At 35.0% G+C, this 24,319-nt stretch overlaps 1 protein-coding gene across 4 annotated transcripts in view; it reads right to left on the bottom strand.

The window, feature by feature from the left end:
* LOC123529004 (leucine-rich repeat-containing protein 74B-like) overlaps positions 1–24,319 on the bottom strand; it is a 75,808-nt gene that overhangs the window by 22,474 nt on the left and 29,015 nt on the right. For 3 of the 4 annotated variants that reach the window (XM_045309156.2, XM_053522430.1, XM_053522429.1), the window contains 8 exons: positions 24,129–24,238; positions 13,814–13,921; positions 12,236–12,329; positions 9,472–9,602; positions 8,810–8,896; positions 8,167–8,282; positions 6,986–7,064; positions 6,684–6,773 (listed from right to left, as the gene is read on the bottom strand). In XM_045309156.2, the coding sequence (XP_045165091.2) occupies positions 6,684–6,773; positions 6,986–7,064; positions 8,167–8,282; positions 8,810–8,896; positions 9,472–9,602; positions 12,236–12,329; positions 13,814–13,921; positions 24,129–24,238 (815 nt within the window). Of the gene's footprint in view, positions 1–5,598; positions 6,240–6,683; positions 6,774–6,985; positions 7,065–8,166; positions 8,283–8,809; positions 8,897–9,471; positions 9,603–12,235; positions 12,330–13,813; positions 13,922–24,128; positions 24,239–24,319 lie in introns of those variants that run through there. The other variant, XM_045309158.2, reaches the window with a different exon arrangement.

The following is a 24,319-nucleotide window of genomic DNA, read 5'->3' as shown; positions in this document are numbered from 1 at the left end:
GATAACAAAACAAGACAAATCTTATGGCAGATGTTCATTACAACAGAAGATTAAACAACAGCTCTGCCAAACGGAGCAAATATACACCCGAAGGGTTACATCAGAGGATGGGAGCAAAATTTAAAGAACTTGACTGTTGAAGCCCAAAGGACAGGAACAACAAAGGGAAGAAATACAAAAAAAAAATTCAAAGTCCACAAAAAAATCCTTACCAGGTACAGATAAGTCAAAATACACCAAAAACATTGGAGGTACCATCCCTCTTGTACCACAGAAAAGTGGTCTCGGTTTTTCCCTACGGCCAACAATAAAAAAGTTTCAAAATAAGCTTTTTATAGTAACATAAAAGGGAAGTAATTCAAATATTTCTTATTGTAAGTGAACAAAAAAGGGATCTGCCAAAACAAGAGCACTGCAATGCAGAGCAATATACACAAAGCAAAGTCATATATGACCTTTGACCCCCAAGTGTGACCTTGACCTTGAAGCGTGTCATCTGAAACATGCGCTTTGCACATTGTCTCAGTGTAGTGAACATTTGTGCCAAGTTTCTCTGAAATCCTTAAAACAGTTCAAGAGTTACAGAGCGGACACAAAACAAACTGATATGACCTTTGACCCCTAAGTGTGACCTTCACCTTGAAAGGAGTCAACTGAAACATGTGCTCTGCACGTTGTCTCGGTGTGGTGAACATTTGTGCCAAGTTTCTTTGAAATCCTTTAAGCAGTTCAAGAGTAAAAGAGCGAACTCGAAACAAACTGATATGACCTTTGACCTCTAAGTGTGACCTTGACCTTGAAGTGGGACATGCAAACCATGTGCTCTGCACGTCATCTCGGTGTGGTGAACATTTGTGTCAAGTTTCTATAAAATCCTTCAAGGGGTTCAAGAGTTACAGAGCGGACATGAAGGGGTATAACATAATACGTCCCTTCGGGCATATAAAAATGTTGACTTCTTTTAAATATTCACATAAATGGATACAAATTTCAATACCTTAACTTGTATAAAATAATATTAAGTTACATATCTTGCAAACCTATCAGAAAACATCTAAACTAAACTAAACTATAAATGGGACTTTGAGGCTGTATCTCTCCTTATGAATCTATACCTTACTGTAAGCTTGGTCTTGAAAATTAGGAAGTTGACAAATTATATTAAAAGAAAACTGGCCAAAGATTTAAAACAGTTTTTAATTTGATTTAAAATACTTGCTGCCCACTTGGTCTCCTAAAAGTTTAGCAATTATGTAGCAACATATGGTGTATTATGTGTATTTATGATTAAAGGCCATACCACACTGGATCTGTGTTTAACATGTCCCATCAGTTTTCAAAATCTACCTACCAGGCAGGAAAAATATTCTTACTTTCTGATGCTTTTAAACTTTTGAAAAATATACCAAAGTTTCAGAATTTTTCAAACCATTACCTTAAACACATCTAAATGTATTTCAAAAAGTCAGTGCAAATACATTTCACAAACTGGAAACAAGTACAAAAGGAATTAAATTGCAAGAAGACATGGGTGCTAAATACAGATCCAGTTAAGAATATATTTATAATTATATAATATATCATAATATTTATATGACTTTAAATAAACATATAATACAAAAAAATATGTGATACAGAAAATAAAATAGCAACTACATGTAAATACGACCATATAAAATAAATTACCAATTATCATCCAAAATTTTGGGAAAAATACTGAGGTGTGCTATTTCCAATATTTTCTGCACATCAGCTTTAAAAATATGGCATTTCATGCCAATTATTAATCTTAAAATGGCACTTAAACAGTGATCTTAAAATTAAGTTTTAAAACAATCCTTTTTTAAAGAATGAAGAAATTAATTGCAATAAGATGTTTTATCATTTGCATTTGATCCAAACCGATGTAAAATCAATATGTGACTATATACTAGATTTATAAACTAGAATTTTTCTATATGGCCTGATTCCAGTTCATATAACAAAAAACACTAGTTCAAAGCTAGCAATACTTAATTATAGATTATAAGAACTGTTTCTAGAAATTTGCACCATAGTTCGGCAGTGAAAATATTGTGCAACTTTAAGCGCACAATATTACTTTGTGAAGAAACATGTGCATATTTCTGAATTCAAAGCTTATAATCCTTTTCATTACATACCCATCGACACATATCAATATTATATATATTTGTTGTTTAACACAAGTAAAATTGAAAATAAAGCCATCCATTATAATTTTAATCATGTGACAAAAACACATCAGAATGATGTCATGCACCTGATATGAAATTTGCATATCAATTAATAAACAATATATCACAAACAGTGATTTATCATTGAACAAAATCATTGTTTGGAGTTCTGATGTGAAGGTATATCATGCTATCAAGCATTATTATTTTCAGCCTTGACCGTATTTACCAAATATTTCCCTGTTTTGTGTGGTCATCTTTTATGACGCTCCGCTATGACTTAATGACTTAATAATTGTGACATGCTAACAATAATTTGGTAGCAAAACACTACACAATTTTCAGTCTTCTTTGATTATCAGAAAAATAAATTGGGTAGTACTAGAATATGGAAAAATACGGAAAAATATTGACATTTTTGAGCCTATTTAAAGTACGCAGCACTAGTAAATACAGTCGAAACTCGGTATCTCGAATTCCAAGGGATCCAGCGTTTTTCTTTGAGATAAACGAAATTTGACTTATAATGATAAATTGAGCAATGTGTTTTCTGATCAGGACTTGAAATTGTCTTTGAGTTAGGCGGAATTTTTAAATAAGTGAGTTCAAGATAACAAGCTTAAACTGTGTGTATACAGTAAAATACTAAACAGCATTTTAAATATGTATAATGATTGTAACTATTACTTACACCACAATTCTGTAAAAGTCAGGAGGAGTGTGTATGTTATTTACAAAAATTAATATTTCTGTATACAATTATTAAAAAAATCTAGTCTAAAGTAAACAATAACCCTTTTCAAAGTCTGTAAGCAAGTGTGAACAATGCTAAACAAATAGGATAAGTCATGTTTAAGTACCTTGTACCAGTAACTTAAACTATAGAAAATAGATCAATCACAACAACAAAAACTATGATGATGATGATAAATGAGCCGCACCATGAGAAAACCAACATAGTGCATTTGCGACCAGCACGGATCTAGACCAGCCTGCATGTCCACGCAGTCTGGTCAGGATCTATGCTGTTCGCTTTCAAAGACTATTGCAATTAGAGAAACCGCTAGCGGAAGCATGGATCCTAACCAGTCTGTGCAATGCACAGGCTGGTCTGGATCCATGCTGGTCACAAAAGCACTATGTTGGTTTTGTCATGGTGCAGCTCAAATGTAATTTGAAAATGAAAGGATATTAAAAATGTCACAAAACTTAATTTTTTGATAATGACAACTAATGAAAATGTGTTATACAACCAAAACCAAGTACATTGTATGCCTAAACTAAGAACATAAAACAATTTTGTTAAGATTCTACCTACCAAATTGAATCCTTGTGCCAGTAAAAAAACTTAATGTTTTTGTGCAAAATAATTATTAAGTAGTGGAAATGACAATAAGTAAATTACACATTTTCTTCAATTGTAGCACTTTCCAGTTTTAATGGAAAGTTTTGTATGCACTGAGCTACTTTACAATTAAAAAGAATGGTGAATTTCCTAACAAGAATACATAATCAGAGAGAAATTGCAGAATGTCTTTACAGGCCAACAACCTTAAAATCATCTAAAACATGTTCAAGTTTCCCATAGCATAAATCCTTGTAAAACTGAGTTAAATGCTGTCATTCAATGGCAGTCATATTCAACAATTCTTTTTGTTCCTGGATTTGTAACTAAGGTATAACTGTTCCTCACAAGGTAACTGGCAGGATTTGGGCAATAGACGTCACATGTCTTGGGGGTGAAAGTACCATATATAGCATTTGTTCTCATGAACCTAGGATCAAAGGTTAGAGAAGTCAGATTTGAGGATGTAGTGGAGCACTATTTTGAACTGACCAGTGGCAAGTTTGCATTATGAACTGGTTTCTAAACTCAGTATAAAAGATCTATAATAAATGAACTGCTGGTACTGAAACTTGAAGTATCCAACCTATACCTTTAATTAGATTTTTTAGATAACGTAAGCTGAAATGAATATATGTGTTCACATCTAATGTTACAAAACAGATTGCATTCTATTGCTGTTGGACACATACACATTATTATGTAATAGAAACCCTGATTAATATAAATAATTGAACATAAATTTTCACGTATATGTGTGACAGTTAGCACATATATGGAGACTTTTCCTGAAGCAACAACATAGAGACTTTGTAAGTAACCAAATACCATGTTTTTCTACTAACCACCAATGACTTACCCCTATCATCTGCATAATGGAACAGATAAAAATGATAAAATACACTTTTATATAACACTGTACATAGAGCATATGTGTATGTGAATATGAAAATCCAATTTCAACAGAGTTGGTCAAATTTACAAAATCGAAAGATGAAAAAGAAAGGGAAGAGGGTTTTTGTAATTCCACATATATTCCACAACATTGTACAGTGTATGTGTATAAATAACCCATTCCAATACAGAAAAGAATGAAATATTCAAATAAATATTGACATATAAACTAGGGAGCTAATTAAGAAATGAAATTTTTTTTTCGGCATCCATGCAAAATGAATGACAGAATAGGACTGGCAAATCCTTGAATCTAACTAGGGAGTCATGTTTAATTTGCTGATCCTATTCTGTCATTCATCTTGCATGAACATCGGAAAAAAAGTTTCATTTTTTATATTTACATTATATTTCCTTTCCATTTGTAAACAAGATTATATTATAAATTTCACACATTTTGTTGCATTTAACATTAAAATCAGCTTCCCAACCATTCTGTTCACGAGATGGAACAGCTGTGACGTCATCTAAGGAACGTTCTCCCTGACTATACGCGGATGTCGTCAAAAAAGCGGTCCGTTATCTCTATGAAGCATTGTCGTAACTTTCGTGCCTTTCCTTTTGCTGTTCATATGAATGAACGTCATAATTTTCAATGGAAAAGAATAGGGCGAATGTAAATATTAAGCAATGAAGTCGGGCTAAAAACAGTACGAAGTTGCTCTATAGGTATATAAACTGTACATCAGTCTAAGCATTGTTTTGCACTGGTATAATGGATAAAGCAATTAATGGGTGAATGGTGTCCTGCTTACCATAACATTATAACACATTTATTAACTGAAATAAGATATAACTGAAATTACAGAAAACTAAAATACAGAAATACTACATATAGTGGTAAATAAAAAAAATGTAAGAACTCAGAAGTGTAAAAATGATCTACAAAAAAGTATCAGGCCTTCTTTGTCACAGACAGACAAAAAAAATTAGCAGGCTTTCTTTATTTAGGACTTCCTGATCACTGTCATTATGGACAAAAAGGTAGCAGACCTTTATAACTTGTATGAGACAAAAATTTAAGGTCTTTTTTATCACTGGCGGGTTGGAGCCTCACTTTGGGCACTGAATTCTTCATGTGAGGAAGCCATCCAGCTGGCTTACGGGAAGTCGGTGGTTCTACCCAGGTGCCTGTTCATGATGAAATAATGCAAGAAGGGGCACCTGGGGTCTTCCTCCATCATCAAAGCTGGAAAGTCACCATATGACCTATAATTGTGTTGGTGCAACATTAAAGCCAACAAAATAAAATTATCACTGGCATGATGGACAAAAAATATCAATTATATATCACCGGACATCAGCTATGCTATAAAAGTCCAAACTGAGTTATATGTTTTGTGAAATGAATCAGAATGGATAGTTTCACAAATTATCAGCAGAAATTACATCTACTGAGTTAAAAGTCTGAAATTTTCATGGGGCAAGATCACTGTTAAAACTCAACTTTTATCTTCCCTGCGCAAAAAAGTAGTTCTTAAAGTAGAACCTAAAGCATGCAGTTATGATGAAAACTCTTGGTTACCAAAGATTAAATTCTGGATTTATTTTATGAATTAATTAAACAATTACTCAGATTTTAGAAAACAAAGTGTATGAACATGCAAATTTAGCATTAATAAAACATATTTAGCCAGGTGATTTGTAACAAATGTCCATGCTTTATGTTATGTAAGTTGATATTTACAAACATAAGGTCACAACACATATGCTTACACAAGCATTATGCTCCAATTGAATGTATGCTGTAAAAACAAAGCATAATTGCATTTACAGACATCTATCTAGTAGTATATACATATTATGTCACATAACTCTAAAAATGTCACATGACTTCATGCAAAAAATGAAGTTTGACTGCAAAGTATCAACTTATAACAATTGGTATGTGAAAGTTTATGTTGTATGTTATGGTTCTTTTCTCCAACTTATAAAAATATATAAATTCAGTTACATAGAATAAAAAAAAACAACAGCTAAATTTTTAACTAAACACTTTCGACTTGTCACCCAGAAAGTGGGATTTTCTCCGTAAGTTAAGGTACATAACTATACAGTAATATGCAGCAAACCACACATCAATCAAAACATGATTTTTCACTTCACTGCAATGTTGTCATAGATATATGTGGTGATCAAACTGTAACATTTGAAACTGGGGGACTTGTGTCAAATTTAATGTATATTACCTCTATAGATAGTAGATGTAGGTTGGGATGTTTCTCTGAAGCTTTTAGCATAGCCTCCACACCAGCATCTTTCAATGGATTTAAATTCAGCTATGCAAAACAATAAAAGAAATAAAATAACATTTTTTTTTCGTGGAAATACATAAAATTTGATTGAATTTTTTTCTGTAAACGTTTTTTTAACTGAAACAGATTAATTACCAAATTTTGTTGAAACTTATCTAAAATATCAATCATTTACATTTGTGGTTGGTTCGACATAATTATGAAATTAAATCCTGTGTTCTTGTATATTGACTTACCACAATAGTCTCTAAGCCAGTGTTTCTGCTCAACCCCCAACCTATAGATTCTGCTGCTTTGGCATTCAAACGGTTATTTCTAGAAAAAGACAGTAACTAAATTTACTAAAATTTATTTTAAATTATTTATACAAAATTTCATATTTCAAGGGAATACAATTGGTCTATCAACATCTTATTTCAAACACAAATAGGTCATGACTATTCTATGATAGGACAGACATTTCCATTTGATGACTACACCTTCTTCCATCCTTCCTTCTTTTTTAACTGTTACCTTTTGCATTTGTTACATTTTAAGGATATGCTAACTGGACAAAACTATTCCAAATTAGACACCTCACTCTTAGCCCCACCCCTTCATTTTATTTGATGTTAGTGTAAAAGGAAAACTAATCACCATATTTAAACATAGGTTGCGTGGTAATATCGGACTATGTGTGGTAACATGGGGACTATGTGTGGTTCGATGGGGCTATGTGTAGTATCATTTTGACTGTGGGGACTATGTGTGGTAAGTTGGAGACTATGTGTGGTGAAATAGGGACTGTGGGGACTATGTGTGGTAAAATGGGGACAGTGGGGACCAGGAGTGGTTAGATTGGGGACTATGTGTGGTAAAATGGGGACAGTGGGGACCAGGAGTGGTCAGATTGGAGACTATGTGTGGTAAAATGGGGACTGTGGGGACTATGAGTGGTAAGACTGGGGATCATGTGTGGTAAAATGGGAACTGTGGGGAGTATAAGTGGTAAGATTGGGGACTATGTGTGGTAAAATGGGGACTGTGGGGACTATGAGTGGTAAGATTGGAGATTATGTGTGGTAAAATGGGAACTGTGGGGACTATAAGTGGTAAGATTGGGGACTATGTGTGGTAAGACTGGGACTACAAGTGAAGAGGTCGTGACTGTGTAATGTAACCTAGGAACTACAAGTTCCATCCTCCACTCTTCCTTCCATCTACAATTATTAACAGTTCTTCTGGTATGACTTTAAGTGTACATCCCGTATAAGGTGCTTTATACATTACACACATTCTAGCACCATCAGTATCTTGTGCTATCTTTCAAAACCTAAAATGACTATCATTCTTCTTGAGCTTTTGCCGAGCAACTGGTACCAACAATAATTACACTTAGACAAGAAAATATATAAATACAATCACAAGAGACACTTACGTGAGATCAAGCACCTTTAGAGTGGTGTTAAGTTTTAGCGCAGTTTTCAGTGCATCAGCTCCTGCTGAACCTAGACCATTCCACGACAGATCCAAAACTTCAAGTGTTCTGTTTTTCTATAAAGTCACAAAAAAAACATCAACTGAATTATATTACATGATGTTTCTAGAGTTTTAAGCAGTCTAAACTAAACTGCTCTGAAAGTTTCAATAAGAAAACTTTTGCTGGACATAACATCACAATTACAGATCATAAATTATGGTAACTTTCTAGCTTTTTGCGGGAGGGAGGTAGACCTCAGGTGTCCCTCTGGGCATTATTTAATCATTAGAGGGCACCTTGGTAGAACCACTGACCTTACATAAGCCAGCTGGATGGCTTTTTCACATGAGAACTTCCACACAACCAAGCCAGCTTCCATCTACAGGGAAGAAAGTCAAATAATCTGTGACCTTAACCACTTGGTCAAGGAGGCTCCCAGTATGTTATTGGAGAAAATACACATTTGGTAAGAGGTTTTGATTGACTAGGCAGTAACTGTAAATAAAATCTATTCTCTGTCCCTGGAGAAAAGAAATGCATGCCAAATTTACTCCAAAAGACTGGTTTTTACTACATCATTAATGATAAGTTGAGAACTTACAGTGAGACAGGCCAGTAATGCTGCACCTCCACGATTCCTGAATGAGTTCCAGCTACAGTCTATATCTATCAAACCTTCATTCACAGACTGAAAGCATTAAAACATCCACATCATTTAGGAAATCAGTAAAATACTGGCTGGAAGATTAGTAAAGTCCATAGACATATTTTTGTCTGTTGGCATGTGCTCTAAATAGATTATCTGGCCATAGGATTTGTTCTTGTTTCCGTTGGGCCACGCGGACACATTTACAGCAGGTCATGAGGCGACTTTCAAGCTTTTGATGGTGAAGGAAGACCTCATGTACCTCTTCCTGCATTATTTCACCACAAGCGCGCACATGGGTAGAACCAACAACCTTAAGTAAGCAAGCTGAATGACTTCCTCCCCATCCCCTCCCCTGAGTGAGGCACAAACCCAAACTGGAGTGGGGCAAGTGATTCAAAGTCAGTGACCTTTACCACTTGGCCAGAGGCCATAGAAACAATCATTTTAATTTGTGCTGAAGCTATACTCTTTTAAATTTCAAAATATGACTTTCAGTGCCCCAACTAAATAAAAATTGCACTTCTTATCAAAGAAATTACTTCCATTAAAAGACAAGTGACTAATAATGCTCCAACTATAAAGATACTGCCTTGGTTGCCTTAGAAACCACATACCAGTGCTCCACCTATATAAACCCCTCCTTGTTCACCGAAGGCATTTCCACTGAGATCTAGAGATGTGAGTGATGTGTTATTCTTCAAGCCTTCTATCAAACACTGGGCACAAGAATCTGTCAGCTGATTACCTGTTATATAAAATGAATTGTTATCATTATATCTCAGGTATTTGCACTCCAAACAGAACAAACAGACAAGTAGGTGACATTAAGAGAGTCTTTTCATTATAAGTCTATCTTTTATCAGTTTTTGAATAGATTAGTTTCTACCTGAATGAAGATATAGGAGCTGCAAAGTAAAGTCAATAAATTTTCACAAATTCAGATATGGTATTTACTTTCGAATGACAAATGCTGGAAAGAGACGTCCAATACAGCTTACAGTTATGACTTTGTGCCAAAAAATTCAAATAAGCACCTCTGGTAATACCTTGGATTTGAAACAATGGCAGAAAAGCATACAGATTCTGTGCTAGGAAAACAGTCTGTACAAAATGAGGAGTCTATAAACACTGCAGGATCAGTTTTGGGAAGAATTCCTGATAGTAACGACTCTGACAGCAATAGACATGGATTAAATGCTAATTTGGCACCTGGTTCAGTTTCGGAACTTATGACAAATGTTTTCTGTGATCCTTGCAAACAGTGTGACATACAAAATCATGCAGCTAACTGGTGTTCCCCATGTCAAACTTACCTATGTGAAGACTGCAGTCGACGTCATAAAGCTTTTATGACTACAAAAGATCATCTAGTGGAAAAAATAAACAACCAGTCTAAAGGCAATATGGTGGAAGATCAGTCTAAACAAGGCTTGACAGAATGCCAGTCTAAACAAGGCTTGACAGAATGCCAGTCTAAACAAGGCAGAAAGGTGGAAACATCAAATATCCTGTCTAAACAAGGCATGGCAAAAGGGCATGCCAGAAGATCAACTTAAAGAAGGCAAAGCGATAGACACAATAATTAACCAGTTTACAGAAGTAATGAACAACCAGACAAAACAAGCCAGAAAAAGGGGGGAAACAAAGCATTGAGATGAAAGTAAAAGAAGATAATAACTACCAATATGACATATGTATTAAACAAAATGACAAGCTCACTGTTTATTACTGCCAGGCTTGCAATATGGTAGGTTGTGTTATCTGCATAAAAGATAGTCACAAAAACTGTCCAAATGTTGATATCTTACATATACCTGACCATTTTCCAGAACTTACAAGAAATATTGGAGATATTAATGATACCATTAAAAACATTTCAACTGAACTAACTACAGAAAAGAGAAGACAAGAAACAAATTGTGAAGTTAAACAATTTCTGATGGAAAAAAGCATTGCTCAAAATCAGACAAAAACAAACAAAAAGCAATAAAATTCTTTCCATGGTGGCAATCCCAAAAGGGCCATGGGCTGTCACCAAACTGGATGATGATCAGGTAACAATAACAGTTCCACTTGCTGGAAAGATCCAGTTTCTATCTGTTTCCAAGGCAGGTTACTTATCAGAAACTGAAGAAATTCTGGTTGACATTGGATGTTATGGAATTGCATACAGCAAGGGGAATTTAATTGTATCATTCAGTAAAAAAATGACAACAAAATTCAAATTCTGGAAAAAAATGGAACCATACTGGACAGCTTCACTAAAGCTTGGAACAAAATGTTACATGTAGGACTTAGTCCAGACCAACACACAATGTATGTAACAGATCGAACTACAGGCACTGTAATAAGTATGACTCTTAATGGAGAAGAACTTGCCATTTTTAAAGATGAAGATCTAGAAGAACCAATGGGCATTGCTGTAGACATGACAGGTGCAGTCTACGTCTGTGGTGCAAAATCACATAATATTGTTCACTTAACAGAGGACTTAGCTAAGATTGGAATACTGCTTGAAAAAAGTAAAGGAATCAAAGAACCAAGGAGCCTGTTTTTCAGTGATACAGACAATAAACTGTTTGTAGGAATGAAAGATGCAAATAAAGTAGAAGTGTTTGATGTACTCCTGGAATGAATGGACATGAAAAGCATCTGAAGTTCACATTTGAAAAAGTCAGTTTTTAGATTTAGACAGCAGAAAATGTCTTTTGTTCATTGTCCGTACTTAAAAAAAAAGCAATTTCTGATTTATTTAGCCGGGCAGCCTCGACCTTGTACCACTGACAATTGTGCATACTACCAGTGAGTTTAGTAATATCTAGTTAAAGATATTCATGTATATAATGAGTGTAAATAGCTAAAGATAGCAGACAGAGAGTCAGATAGTGAAGTCTGATAAAAACTTGATTAAGTCCAATAACAAATTAAAAGATAAAATTTTCCATTACTAGGTAAATGGCAAATTAGCCTGATTTTCATGTTTTAGTATGTTTATTTCTACACTGTACAAATTTATGAAATCCTCTTTTTCTCCAAAACTCCATTATCCACAAAGAAGATTCCTAACTAGCGTGTTTCTGTAGGACACAAGGTGTGACCCCACTGGTACATTTGTCACATATAAGGGGCAATAATTCAAATGTTTGCAGTTTTAAGGGGATATAACCTCAACAAACATGTTATATAAAGGATTCATTATTCTAGGCCATATAATTTTTGAGCTCTGAGCATCACAAACAAAAAAATCCAAAGTTTTGACTATTTGAAGGGTCGTCACTCTGTAATTAGCACTAAAATCTCAAGAAGAATAGCAAGTAAGCAAGGGGGCAGACATATAACCATGTTTAAAAAGAGTTTAAAAAGAGTCCTTTACATTACCTGACACACAGAGTGTTTTTAGGGTTGTGTTTGATTCAAGCATCCTGCATATGGCTGAAAATCCATCTCTGCCTATAAAATTGTTTGATATATTCTGGAAAAACAACACAAGATTGATAATGATTAAAAAGTACGACAAGTTTACCTTATCTTCTCAGTTTCATTCTGTAACCCTCAGATTATAATCAAATGGATATAAACATTCAGATTTGTATGTCAAGACAGCATGTAACATTTCCAAACAGTGAAGGCTAGGGCAAACTTGTGCACTGCCTGTTATGTTAAGGGTCATTATTATGCTAGTCAATGTTTAGACTGGGTAGCTGTTGTGCAGGTTTATTTCAAAGATTTTTACAGTAAGCAGCCTTCTTTGATGCATTAAAAATCTGCAAAATTTAAGTGTTTTGTCTTTTAGGACATCATGCAGATTAAGATAGTAGACCTGTAATGATTCTCAGCAATTTCCGTGTTTTTACGTATTCTCAGTAGGCCATTCGGCATTCTTACGATGTAAATATAGCCTAGCACACATGGCTTTCCGTCAAAGAGTGTAGAATGCTGAAATCACATGAGAATATGTAATTCGTCAATCATCATTATGGGTCCACTACCTTAATATTCATGAATATTTTGATATCATAAGTGGAATTATTACCAAATATTAGGGAAAGTAAACCCACCAAAAATATTATCCAAGCTACAGCAATCTAATTTACTGATAATCTTACCTTTCTCATAAGCACTTACTTCACCTAACATGAATAAATACCGTTTGTGAATAACCATGTGTAGGTTATTGAATTTTTTGCAAGTTTCTTGGCAAATATATGACACAAATGTCTGAGTGAAGCTTTGAAATTTGAGAACTCCATTTGTTCCTAGAAAAAGCACTTAATAGAACTCTTAGAATTCCATGCAACTAGGTACAAATCATAATACCAATATCAGTTTAACAAGAGATTCCAGCTAGAATTTTGGATTTGAGAAGTTGGAAAAATTATGTTTGCACTTGACATCAAACAAAGGCTTAGCTACACAAGAATATTTTTGCAAGCCAAACTGCTAGGGGATATTGGGGCATGCTCTAAAAGAAATATATTTTATCTAGAATGTGGTAGGAGAGTTTTGGCATGCCAAGGACCAAATGATACATTTCTGAACATTACTTTCAGACCAAGGCCTACAGCATCTTTGAGGATCTATGTCAAGAAAGAGTATTTATTTTGTACTTTACTGTGCAATCACTTAATTTTGTGAGCATGAAATTTCGTGGTTTTTATCACAGCATCTAAATTGTGAAATTTATGAATTTTGACCTTTGAACCAAAAATGAATGGGATTTTTATGTGCTCATTGGGGTTCAATTTTGAGGACCACAAACATTATGTGGAACAATATACATCCAAGTTTGAGCAGCATTGGTCCGAGCATTCTTAAGTTATTGAGGGAAACTAGATTGATAATTAACAGACTCACAGACAACCATTAATCATAACTATAAAAATAAATTATCCAAAAAAAATATGGCATTTACAAGAAATATGAACCTCAGGAAAAACAAGTTCAATTTAAACCTACCAGATTTGTGATAAATGTATTGTTTCTCAACATTCCGCCTATATATCTGGCCCCCTCTGCCTCAACATAGTTGTCACTAATGTCTATATACTCCGTCACAGTGTTTTTCTGCAGAAAAAAAACAAGTCAGTTTGGTGAGAGTTGATTTGGGTTTTATGATGCACCAACACAGTATTGGTTATATGGTACCAAATTAGACTAAAAATTTGGTTTCACATCTCATTTACTAGAAAGTTTGAAACTGTTATATGAAAATAAATCTTAAACAAGTGAATGAAGTATTGCCATGCAATACAAAGTCCCCTACTGGAAGACACCTAATTTTCTCTACTGCAGTATAACATAATGAACTGATATCTGTCAATGATGTATAATGGAAATTATTTTAGAATTAAAATAATTTAATTTATTTTTTCTCAAATTGTTGCTCGTTAATTACCGTCTGCTAGTTTATTAAATTGTCGTCTGTTTTCGTAGATAAACGTGTCATCGATATTGTTACACTTGGCTGATCTGAACTGGTTCCTATTGATACTGGTACCCAGTCGATATAATATAAATACCAATAATCTCGTGCAGTTCTCTCACATTTTGCTAGCTACACCGTCGGTAACGTCAAAACTATTTACATGTTTTGATTTATCATTGCAATGCCTCATGGTAAAAGGCGGGAACTGATATTTCGGAGGAATCCTTAACAGAAATATTCTGCAGTATGCTCCTCAGGACAATGGCAAGAGGGATGCTAGGTGCAGATGCTTTAGAAGAGAATGTTGTTGACGGTGTTACCAATCTTCTGCCAGTATGTCGAAAAATAATATCACAGATTTAGTAGATTGTTTGTTGTTCAAACATAGAGCCTTAGGTTTTTTCATAATATTCACGAATGGGGTGTGGCGACGCAAATATATATCTACGCACACGTCTACAGGCTATCCTTTTGACTCTATTTTGGCATATAATATCAGTAAACTCGGTTCCACGGTTATTCAAATTTTACTGTGTATATAACTTTTGATGACATAAGGCAACATGTACTACACTTAGCTCGCAAAATCAAAGGTGTTTTGTATACACAAATGTATAATTTGATTTAAAAGTCGCTATTTTGACAGGCGTCTCTGTTCCTAATCATGATTTCCATGCTTTTTCAGTGTCAATTTAAGGTTATAAGGTAGAACTGGAGCAGGTGTCTAACAACAGTTCGTTTTTGTAAACATCATGTTTGTAAAATTAGATTTAGTTTTTGTATCCTAGCTACGATTTTCATATTTTGATATTTATAAGAATTTTGCATGTAGAGAAATATTTGTTTTGAAAACTTGTGGTACGAATGACCTAGTAATTGAACTGTATTTGACATTTCTTTACAAACTTTACGCTCGACAGATGTTTACTTAGCGATTCAGGGTCAGCTTTAATTAAATGTTAAGGTGAGTAGATAAATTAGGTATTACAACCGAAATGCACAGTCAAAAGTCCGTATTTTGCAAGGGTTTGGTAGTTAATCTGAATAGTTATTAGCGCATTAAATGTACAGCAAAATATTAAGTTTTTTTTTTTTTTGAGAAATCTACTAATGAATTCATCACTTACATTTCAGTATACCAGGTATTCTTTCAAAATTGATGAGATATTGCATTATATGTATAACTTCAGAGATCGCGCATTGCGTTAGAAGAACTTATTCATTTACGAGTTATGACGATCAATTTCTTTTACGTCAAAGCACTTCAGCTCCATGGTCTAAGTCAAACAATAATTTATGGGCCATTACATGCTGGTTAAATCAGTTAACATCAGTTTTTATGCATATGTTTTATGACTGTAATTTCTGTAATCGTACGTGGTTTATTCGCAAATTTTCTTACGATGTAAAGTGTACAAATTTCAACGCGCATATAAAGTCTTTAAGTAATCAAAAGTTGTCGTCTTTTTGTTCGAGCTTCCTTTCATAAAGGATCACTTCTGAGATTCTGTCAGTTTAGGAAACATAACAGTTGGAACATCTTATCTCTTACACAAACTGTCTTCTAATTTCATTGAATTGCTATGTTCACTTTAAGAGTAATAGTTAAATACGTTTCACTGAATTCAGAATAATCAATACGCAAATTTAAAATAATATTGAAACTGACCGAGTAGCCGGTCCCACTGCTAAATTTCAAGATTTCAGTAAAATGTTTCATTTCACAAAAATATTTCAGGTGAATATAGAGGAACTCATCATTTATCATACAATGAACGATCTTATTAATGGTTAATATAAATGGGTTCAATAATCAGGTCACTTCGGATCTCAGTTTACGTCATTCATGCGCAGCAGGTTCAATTTAACCATTTATAAATAGTTTACGTTATGTAGCATAGAAGTATGTCAAAACATTAAATTCACAGGCGAACACAAATTAAAACTTATTTGTAGATACACGAGGACGTTGACATATCAATTAAAATCTCTTTCATTTGTAACTTAACCAGGTACATAACATTTGAATAGTTTGCTAGATTTTAGAATCTGCATAAATCAAAGTTGAACACTAATAAATTGTCACATTTCTAAGATTGTACCGGTTCGTCAAGATGACAATTTTTACCGGTCAATCTTTACTCGCCGTTTTTGGTCTGACAAAACTATATCATCATACAAGAATTAGGATATTTAACAATGTTATGATTTTTACAAAAAAAAAAATCAGTTGGATTTCAGTTTTTTCTGTTACAAACTAAGATTTATAATTTTGTCTTTTGTTAGTACCCGGGTGAATATTCCGATTTTGGTATTTATTCCATATTACTCGACATAAAATAAGAACATGTACCATTCTTTGTCTTTTATTTATCTCATTGTTATACTGTTAAATGTTTTAAGATCATATAACACATTATGACGAACAAATGACTTAAAATACTTGATTTCTAAATTAATATATTCTACATCTGCTAAGGTAAATGCATCAATAGATCTGAGAAAAACATTGAAAAGTTAAGTTGGCATGTTTTTGGCCGCTCTATCTTCAAGCGAGAGGAGACCAGGCGCAAGCATGAGACAACACGCGATGCGATGACCCCTAAAAACCGCAGATGGCACCCAGCACACGGACCACACCCGAATGTATGACAGCAGACCTCAGCTCACCACGGCTCCGCACCAAAACGATGCCACGAAGCAAGTCAAGAGCTGCTACCAAACACTCAGTGCTAGAAAGCTGTCTGATATATGTCTGTGCTAAAACAAGAACGACAATATTGGCATTATTGTCCACGAAAACGGCACGCGTTAAATATTCATGAGACAGCCCAATTCTTCAGCTAGTAAAACTAAAATACGGACTGACCGGGCCTACCACACAAAACACCAACTGATGCACCCCAGACACACTTCACCTTGCAAGAAGCAACGCAACATAGGCACCACACAACATTATAGTGAAGCATTACAGACAACGGAATGCAACCAGGGCCTCACCAGTACCATTGTGATGCATTACAGACACTTCATATCGCAAGAAACAACGCAACATAGGCATTACCAACACTATAGTGAAGCACTACGGACAACGGAATGCAACTTGGGCCTCACCAGTACCATAGTGATACATTACAGACACAACCTAGGTTTCGCCAATACTGTAATTATTCACTATAGAAGCTTCACTACGCAAAAAAGCAAAGCAACCTAGGCATCCCCCAGAACCTATAGTGGTGCACTACAACCACTTCACAAGCAAGCAACGCAACGCAACGCAATGCAATCTAGGACTCGCCAGTACTATAAGGACGAAATCCTAGTGACCCGAAGCAACTTCAGGTCAACCAACCTTAAATAGCAAGGTGCATCTTTTGCAATGAAAAACCTTTGGTGCACTGTTTAAGACAATAATGCCCTTGTGATAGGCCCGATAAAGGCAAACATAGCTTCACCAAACTGAGCGGACCGTGTCCATAACTGACAGACGACAACGCAAATTACACTGAACTGTTCCGAATAAAATTCATCACACCAAACGCATAGATATATCTCTAGTTCGGCGTCTACCGTATAAATCGCCACAAAACAAACACCCAACCGGTTATTGTTTAGCAATCTAATTAACTCGATATCTCGCCTGATCCCCTCAATTCAACATTATTTGAGCGACAGTCCTAACATTTAAGGTATAATTACCGATTCATAAAAATTACAAAACACATAAATAACTGCCAGTGAGCCTTATCTTTTATCTAGAAGCTAAGATATAAATGAAAATACCTAAGCTAAAGTAATACACAAGTTCATGTAATTTCTTTCCTATATATTCTTTTACAGAAAATGTCTTAAACATTAATTTAATTTCCGATATCCTAAAAAAGCAGACAGCTCCAGTTAAAAACATTCTAACGAATGCTGTTATTTATCAACACAATACACCTGAATTCCATAAATCGGGAACTATCCAAAAGTTAATTTCCAGGAATTATCTATCTACGGTACTTTGAAGTTCCTTCGACTTGGCTTCTATCACAGAACATTCATTCGTAACTTCTTTGAGTATGATTATAATTGGGATATCGGAGACTTCACAGTGTACGTTGCACTAACAGCTCACTGACATCTTCAATAAACGCCATATAAGAAATCTGTACCCTGAAAGTATAATACAAAACGCAGCAAATCTGACACAAATTTCTCCAGAATGTCAGGTCTTTCACCAAAAAAACTAAGTTAACCATAAAAAACTACTGCATTAGCAACCTTAGGGTGTGGCGGGAGGGTAAGTTTATCTTTACTGAACGACATGTAGAAGAACTGTAGATTCTGTCAGTGTATAATAACGGTCTATTCGCCCTTTCAGACGCAATGTGAGAAATCTGCACGGGCTTTTTGCTTTTATATCGAACAACTGGCTGTGTTCTCGGCTCGCTGAACATGCACATCAGTACTGTATTAATAAAACGAGAACCAGTTCAACTGAATAATAAAGGCCGATTAATCCCGAATCCTTAGCAACTAACAAACATTTTAAGTCTCGAGGAATAAATGAAATTATTTTAAGGAAATAATTTATATTATTTTCACCGTCACTGATGACTTGATTTATGATACAGACTTGGATTTACAGCAAACATAACATTGACGGAATTGTTTCCAATCTTAGCGGCGGTTGTGGTTTGGGGATCAGACTTATTAAACAACTGCTGAATAATAAGTAATAAATCTAAAAGCTCTTTTGCCTCAATAGGGCAGTTATAAGTATCTTGTACAAACTATCATGTAGTTGTCAGATTTTATTGCTTTCCTATATACGCTGAACATGTACCAGGTCGTCACGATGACATTTTTGGTTTAAGTTATTCAGATTCAGATAAGCAGCTCCTGATGTAGATCCATAGAGTTCGAACATTGTTACAATCTTAAATAAAAGTAGCACTTATTCCTCGGTTACATACAATACAGCTATTAAATCATTATAAAAAAAAAAAATAAAAAAAAAATAAATCACTTACCGTTTACCTTAACAATGACCGATATCAACCCATCACATTATTTTCTTATAGTGTATGTTGTTTTGTGAAAGACGAATTTAACTTACATTACAGGCTTAAAATCCTACCCCGCTGCTATTCAATTAATTCTGTTGTGTGTATGCAACCATGATTATAATAGGCACGTACCACGCTGTTGCACGCAAAACTAATGGTATTTCATATAGAATTATATATAAAATAGACTCTATTTTGACAAGTGTCACTGTTCATAGTCGGGATTTTCTTGCTTTTTCAGTTACGATTCAAGGTTAATATGTAGGACGGGAGCAGGGCTTTAAATTAATTTCACAAACTGCATGGGTTTTTCATTTACATACAGGTTTCGTCATAAATAAACTGTTAGACGGCTGTCGAAATAATTGTGCTACCCGAGACAAGCGGGCTCTATCGACAAAGTTTTTAATAAAGGTCAAATGCGACTGCTTCCCGTGCACGATATACGAGGAATACGAGTTGAAAATATGTTAGACTTTGTTTATTGTATCATACTTTGGTTTGTTTATGTGAGCAAACGATTAACATACAAATTGTTCAAGTTTCATACTTGTCCGTAGTTGAGAACAAATATGCGTATATAAAATTTCAAAACAATGAAATATGTATCTATCAAAACCCGTTATTTCAGAATTAAGGAGTAGAAATCGGGTCACATAAATTTTTCTGTAGGCGCAGACAAAATGTCTTCTGTATGTGCATTAATTATCTCAATTAATAGAGAAATGATCGTAAATTCAGGACTTCTACTCATTAATCTGGAGTAAAATGTCAGTCTTTTCTTTTTTCTGCCGTTTCAGCCAAATCTTCAAAAGGGGAGCTTGTACTGTCTAATTGTTGATGCAAGTTATATCAAAATCATAGCTTTGGAAGTTGTAAGATTAGATTTAGTAATATATGGCCTACCGCAAGTTAGTTTATTCAGGTGGCAAATTCATTATAATTAGGCTCGATATTGATGCTATGCCACATTTTGTTTCGGTCAGATGGAATACAGTATAAGAAAGTAGGACTACAGTTTTTTGGTGATTACATAAAAGATGCGATTTTTTAAAGAATAGTTTGAAAGGCCGTAGAATTTTGGCGGATAAATTATAAATTTATTGTGGCGGTAAAATTCTGTCGGCCGTGAGGTGAGCGGATACGGTGTCTGTATGTTTGCATTCAAGTTGCGTACTTTGGGGTATCATATGTTTACCAGTTTGTGTTAACTGGATAGTAAAAGGTTTTGCCCTAGTACTTGGCAATTCCTAGTGTTGCGTGTGTTGCGTATGTTGCGTATGTTGCGTTGCTCTCAGTGGTGTCACTTTGCCTTGCCTTGCCTTGCCTTTCATTGACTTTTGTTGCGGTTTCGCTCATTCTCGGTGAAACCCGAAATGGGTGGAATGGTAGCTCGACATTCAATTGAAATTGTTGTGTGTTTGCATTTGAGTGATACCTGTTATAAAGTGCAAAGTGTCTTGTGTTGCTTTGCCTTTGAGTGACACCTGTTACAATGTACAAAGTGTCTTGCGTTACTTTGCGTTGTTTGAGTGATACCTGTTACAAAGTACAAAGTGTCTTGCATTGCTTTGCCTTGTGGTCCGTTGTGTTATATTGCCTCGCTTTACATTGGCTAGGGTTGTGCATTTGACCGCATCCCGGTGACACCCGGGCTGGGTTGGATTCACAATTCGAAGTTCGATGGATTGCACAGTTGCGTTGTTTTTGCAAGCCTTGGGTTGGTGCGTCTGTTCTCCTCTCGGTCGACGGATTTTGCTGTGCTTTTAACGACTCTACATGGTGAGACCCTTGTTGAGTCATGAGCGGCCGATCAACTCCCAATATTGTCAATGTACTTTTACTGAATTTAATTAAATTATTACAAAATGTATCATGCGTATGTTTTACTATCGTTGTAAGTATCAATGCATATTCTTGATGAATAAAGAGTGTTGTATGAGATAATTGGTTTTTATTTTGAGTAATAAAATAAACAATATTGTACTATATATATTGTCCGTAAGTACTGACCTGGCACTCATTAATCTTCACCAATATTTCGGGCGTGTTCGTTTATTTACGCAATATTAGTATCCCAAAAGTATCTACATTACTAAAGTAAAATGTAACGTTTATCAATGACACGGTGGTGTAGAGGTAACGTGTCTGACTTCCACGTTCGTTACCTCGGGTTCGAAATCACATACGTAGAGCTTTTTTCCCCTTCAATTTAATGTATTGTAATGCTATCGTTTATATTATTTAATTTATCATATTTCATGAATTTCAATTCTTTTCTCTTGTATTTTTTTCTGGAACGCTTTAGACAGGTAATTTGTCTTTTTATCTAAGATAGTTTTAAAATAATTTTATTCCAAATTTTGCAACGGGTAAATATGATTACTTTTAATAAATGAACCATAAATATCACGATACCTTTGATCAAATGAGTAGTATTCAGTCTGCATATAAACTTTGAGGGAAAAAAAAGATATGGTCAGACGTAGGACTCGAACCCACAATCCAGATATTGGCAGGTAAACGCTTTGTCCACACAACTACCTGCACATGTGACAATATACCAGTTAGGAATTATATATGTAATATTTAGTTATATCGTTATTTATGTTCGGACACCGAAAATTAATTTACGGAAATATACCGAATATTCATGAGTGCCAGGTCAATACTTACGGACAATACAATATGTTATAACAACACACTTGGATTAAAATGTGCGTATATAAAAACCCACAGTTGTTTTCATATTGATTTTTTTTGGCCGATTATAAAAAAGTTATCAAATAAGTTATTTATAGTAACAACAAAGGGAAATTAATCCTAAAAAAAAAATGAAAAAAAAATCAAAAAACAATAAAAATATCTATATAATGTAAGTCCACAAGAAACTCTTTACCAGGTAGAAAAAGGTCAAAATACACCTAAAAATTGGATGTAACATGTATGTTGTACCACAGAAAAGTGGTCTTGATTTTTCTCTATGGCAAGTAATAAAAAAGTTACAATATAATCTATTTATAGTGCTACTGGTCTGACAGTGTAGTCGCAAACGACAAGAAGATCTATTTATAGTAAAAACAAAGGGACATAATTCTAAAAACAAGGGTGCCTCATGGTGGTGAACATTTGGTCCAAGTTACATCAAAATCCCATCATGCATGAAGAAGAAATGCTCCAGACAAAGTCATTCTTGAATTTGACCTTTGACCTCTAAATATGACCTTGACCTTAGGCCTAGGGACCTGGTTCTTGCGCATGACAATCCGTCTTATGTTGGTGAACATTTGTGCCAAGTTACATCAAAATCCCTCCATGCATGAAGAAGACATGCTCCAGACAAAGTCATTCTTGTACCTGACCTTTGGTCTCTAAGTGTGACCTTGACATTAAACCTTGGGCCCGGGTTTTGCGCATGACATGTTGTCTCATCCAGGGGAATACTTGTGCCAGCTGATATTTACGTAAATCCTGTTTTGCATGACAAAGTTATAGACCGGACAGGAAAAAAATCCTATTGACCTTTGATCTCAGTGTGACTTTGACCTTTAAGCTAGGGTTTTGGGTGTTGCGCAAGACATGTCGTCTCATCATGGGGAACGTTTATGTCAAGTAATATTGTAATCCCTTGATGGATGACAGAGTTCTGGATCGGACAGGAAAAAAACTCTGTTGACATTTGACCCCAATTGTGACCTTGACCTTTGAGCTAGGGGTCTGGGATTTGCGCATGACACGTCGTCTCATCATGGGGAACACTTGTGCCAAGTGATATTAAAATCCTTTCATGAATGTCAGAGTTATGGACCGGATATGAAACAGACCCTGTTCATGCTATGTTAACATTTGACTGCTAAGTGTGACCTTGACCTTTAAGCTAGGGGTCTGAAAGTTGTGCACGACATATTGTCTTATCATGAGGTACATTTGTGCCAAGTAATATTAAAATCCCTTCAAGGATGACAGGGAGAGTTATGGACCAGACAGGAAAAAAGCCCTGTTGACCTTTGACCTCCAATTGTGACCTTGACCTTTGAGCTAGGGGTCCAGGTTTTGTGCATGACACGTCGTCTTATCATGGGGAACATTTGTGCCAAGTAATATTAAAATCCCTTCATGGATGACAGAGTTATGGACCGGACACGAAATTGCGGACAGACGGACAGACGCACACACACACACACACCCAGACGGACGGAATGACGGAAAAGCGCATTCCTATAGTCCCAGGAACTGGTTTTCAACCAAGGACTAATAAGGGCTACTTCAATGAACTAACTGTAATGCCAAAGGCCCAGTTTGATCATCTGCTATTGCATAATACAGTAAGAACAGGGAGTGTTTCTGCACATGTGCACCATGGAACATGCGTATGATGCTACTGAATAAACAGATCACATTACCAGCCAGACACTCTCCTCAATGGTCTCTGTGTTTTAGTTATCTTTTATTAGCAATTAAGAAAAAAAATTTAAAGAAAATATTAGTAAAACCGACTGATATGCTCCCTGAAATATCATAATTACATATTAAAAGTGGAATACATAGGCTGTGTACATATATAATTTATAATTTCAGCAATAAACTTATGCACTATTCTGTAGAACGAAACGGCTGCAGAACACTTTTTTTCGATCACATAATTCTTAAAATCATATCTTAAAAAATATGATATATAAAAAGTATTTGCAATACCACTGTATCATTTTTTTTTCACACTGATTTAACTTGGCCAGGAGAATCTGTCAATCTTCACAATACCTTGTATATATTTTCATTAAGTTTTGCTTACCAACAATGCAACAGCAACGGGTTTTGTACCAGTTCCACCAAGGTAATGATGTCTCATTCGTAGGTTCTTGTCTCCCAGATGGCGCTGTATGTATGATACAGGAATTAACCCTAGAAATAATTAAAAAAAAAATTAAAACTGATAAAAGTATAAGAATCTTACACTGTTTCCCGGGGTAGATCAGAATATCT

The sequence above is a fragment of the Mercenaria mercenaria genome, chromosome 13, assembly GCF_021730395.1.
Source record: "Mercenaria mercenaria strain notata chromosome 13, MADL_Memer_1, whole genome shotgun sequence".
Classification (NCBI taxonomy): Eukaryota; Metazoa; Mollusca; class Bivalvia; order Venerida; family Veneridae; genus Mercenaria; species Mercenaria mercenaria.
Note: the sequence above shows the minus strand (reverse complement) of the source record. Positions and strands in the feature narration are given on the sequence as shown.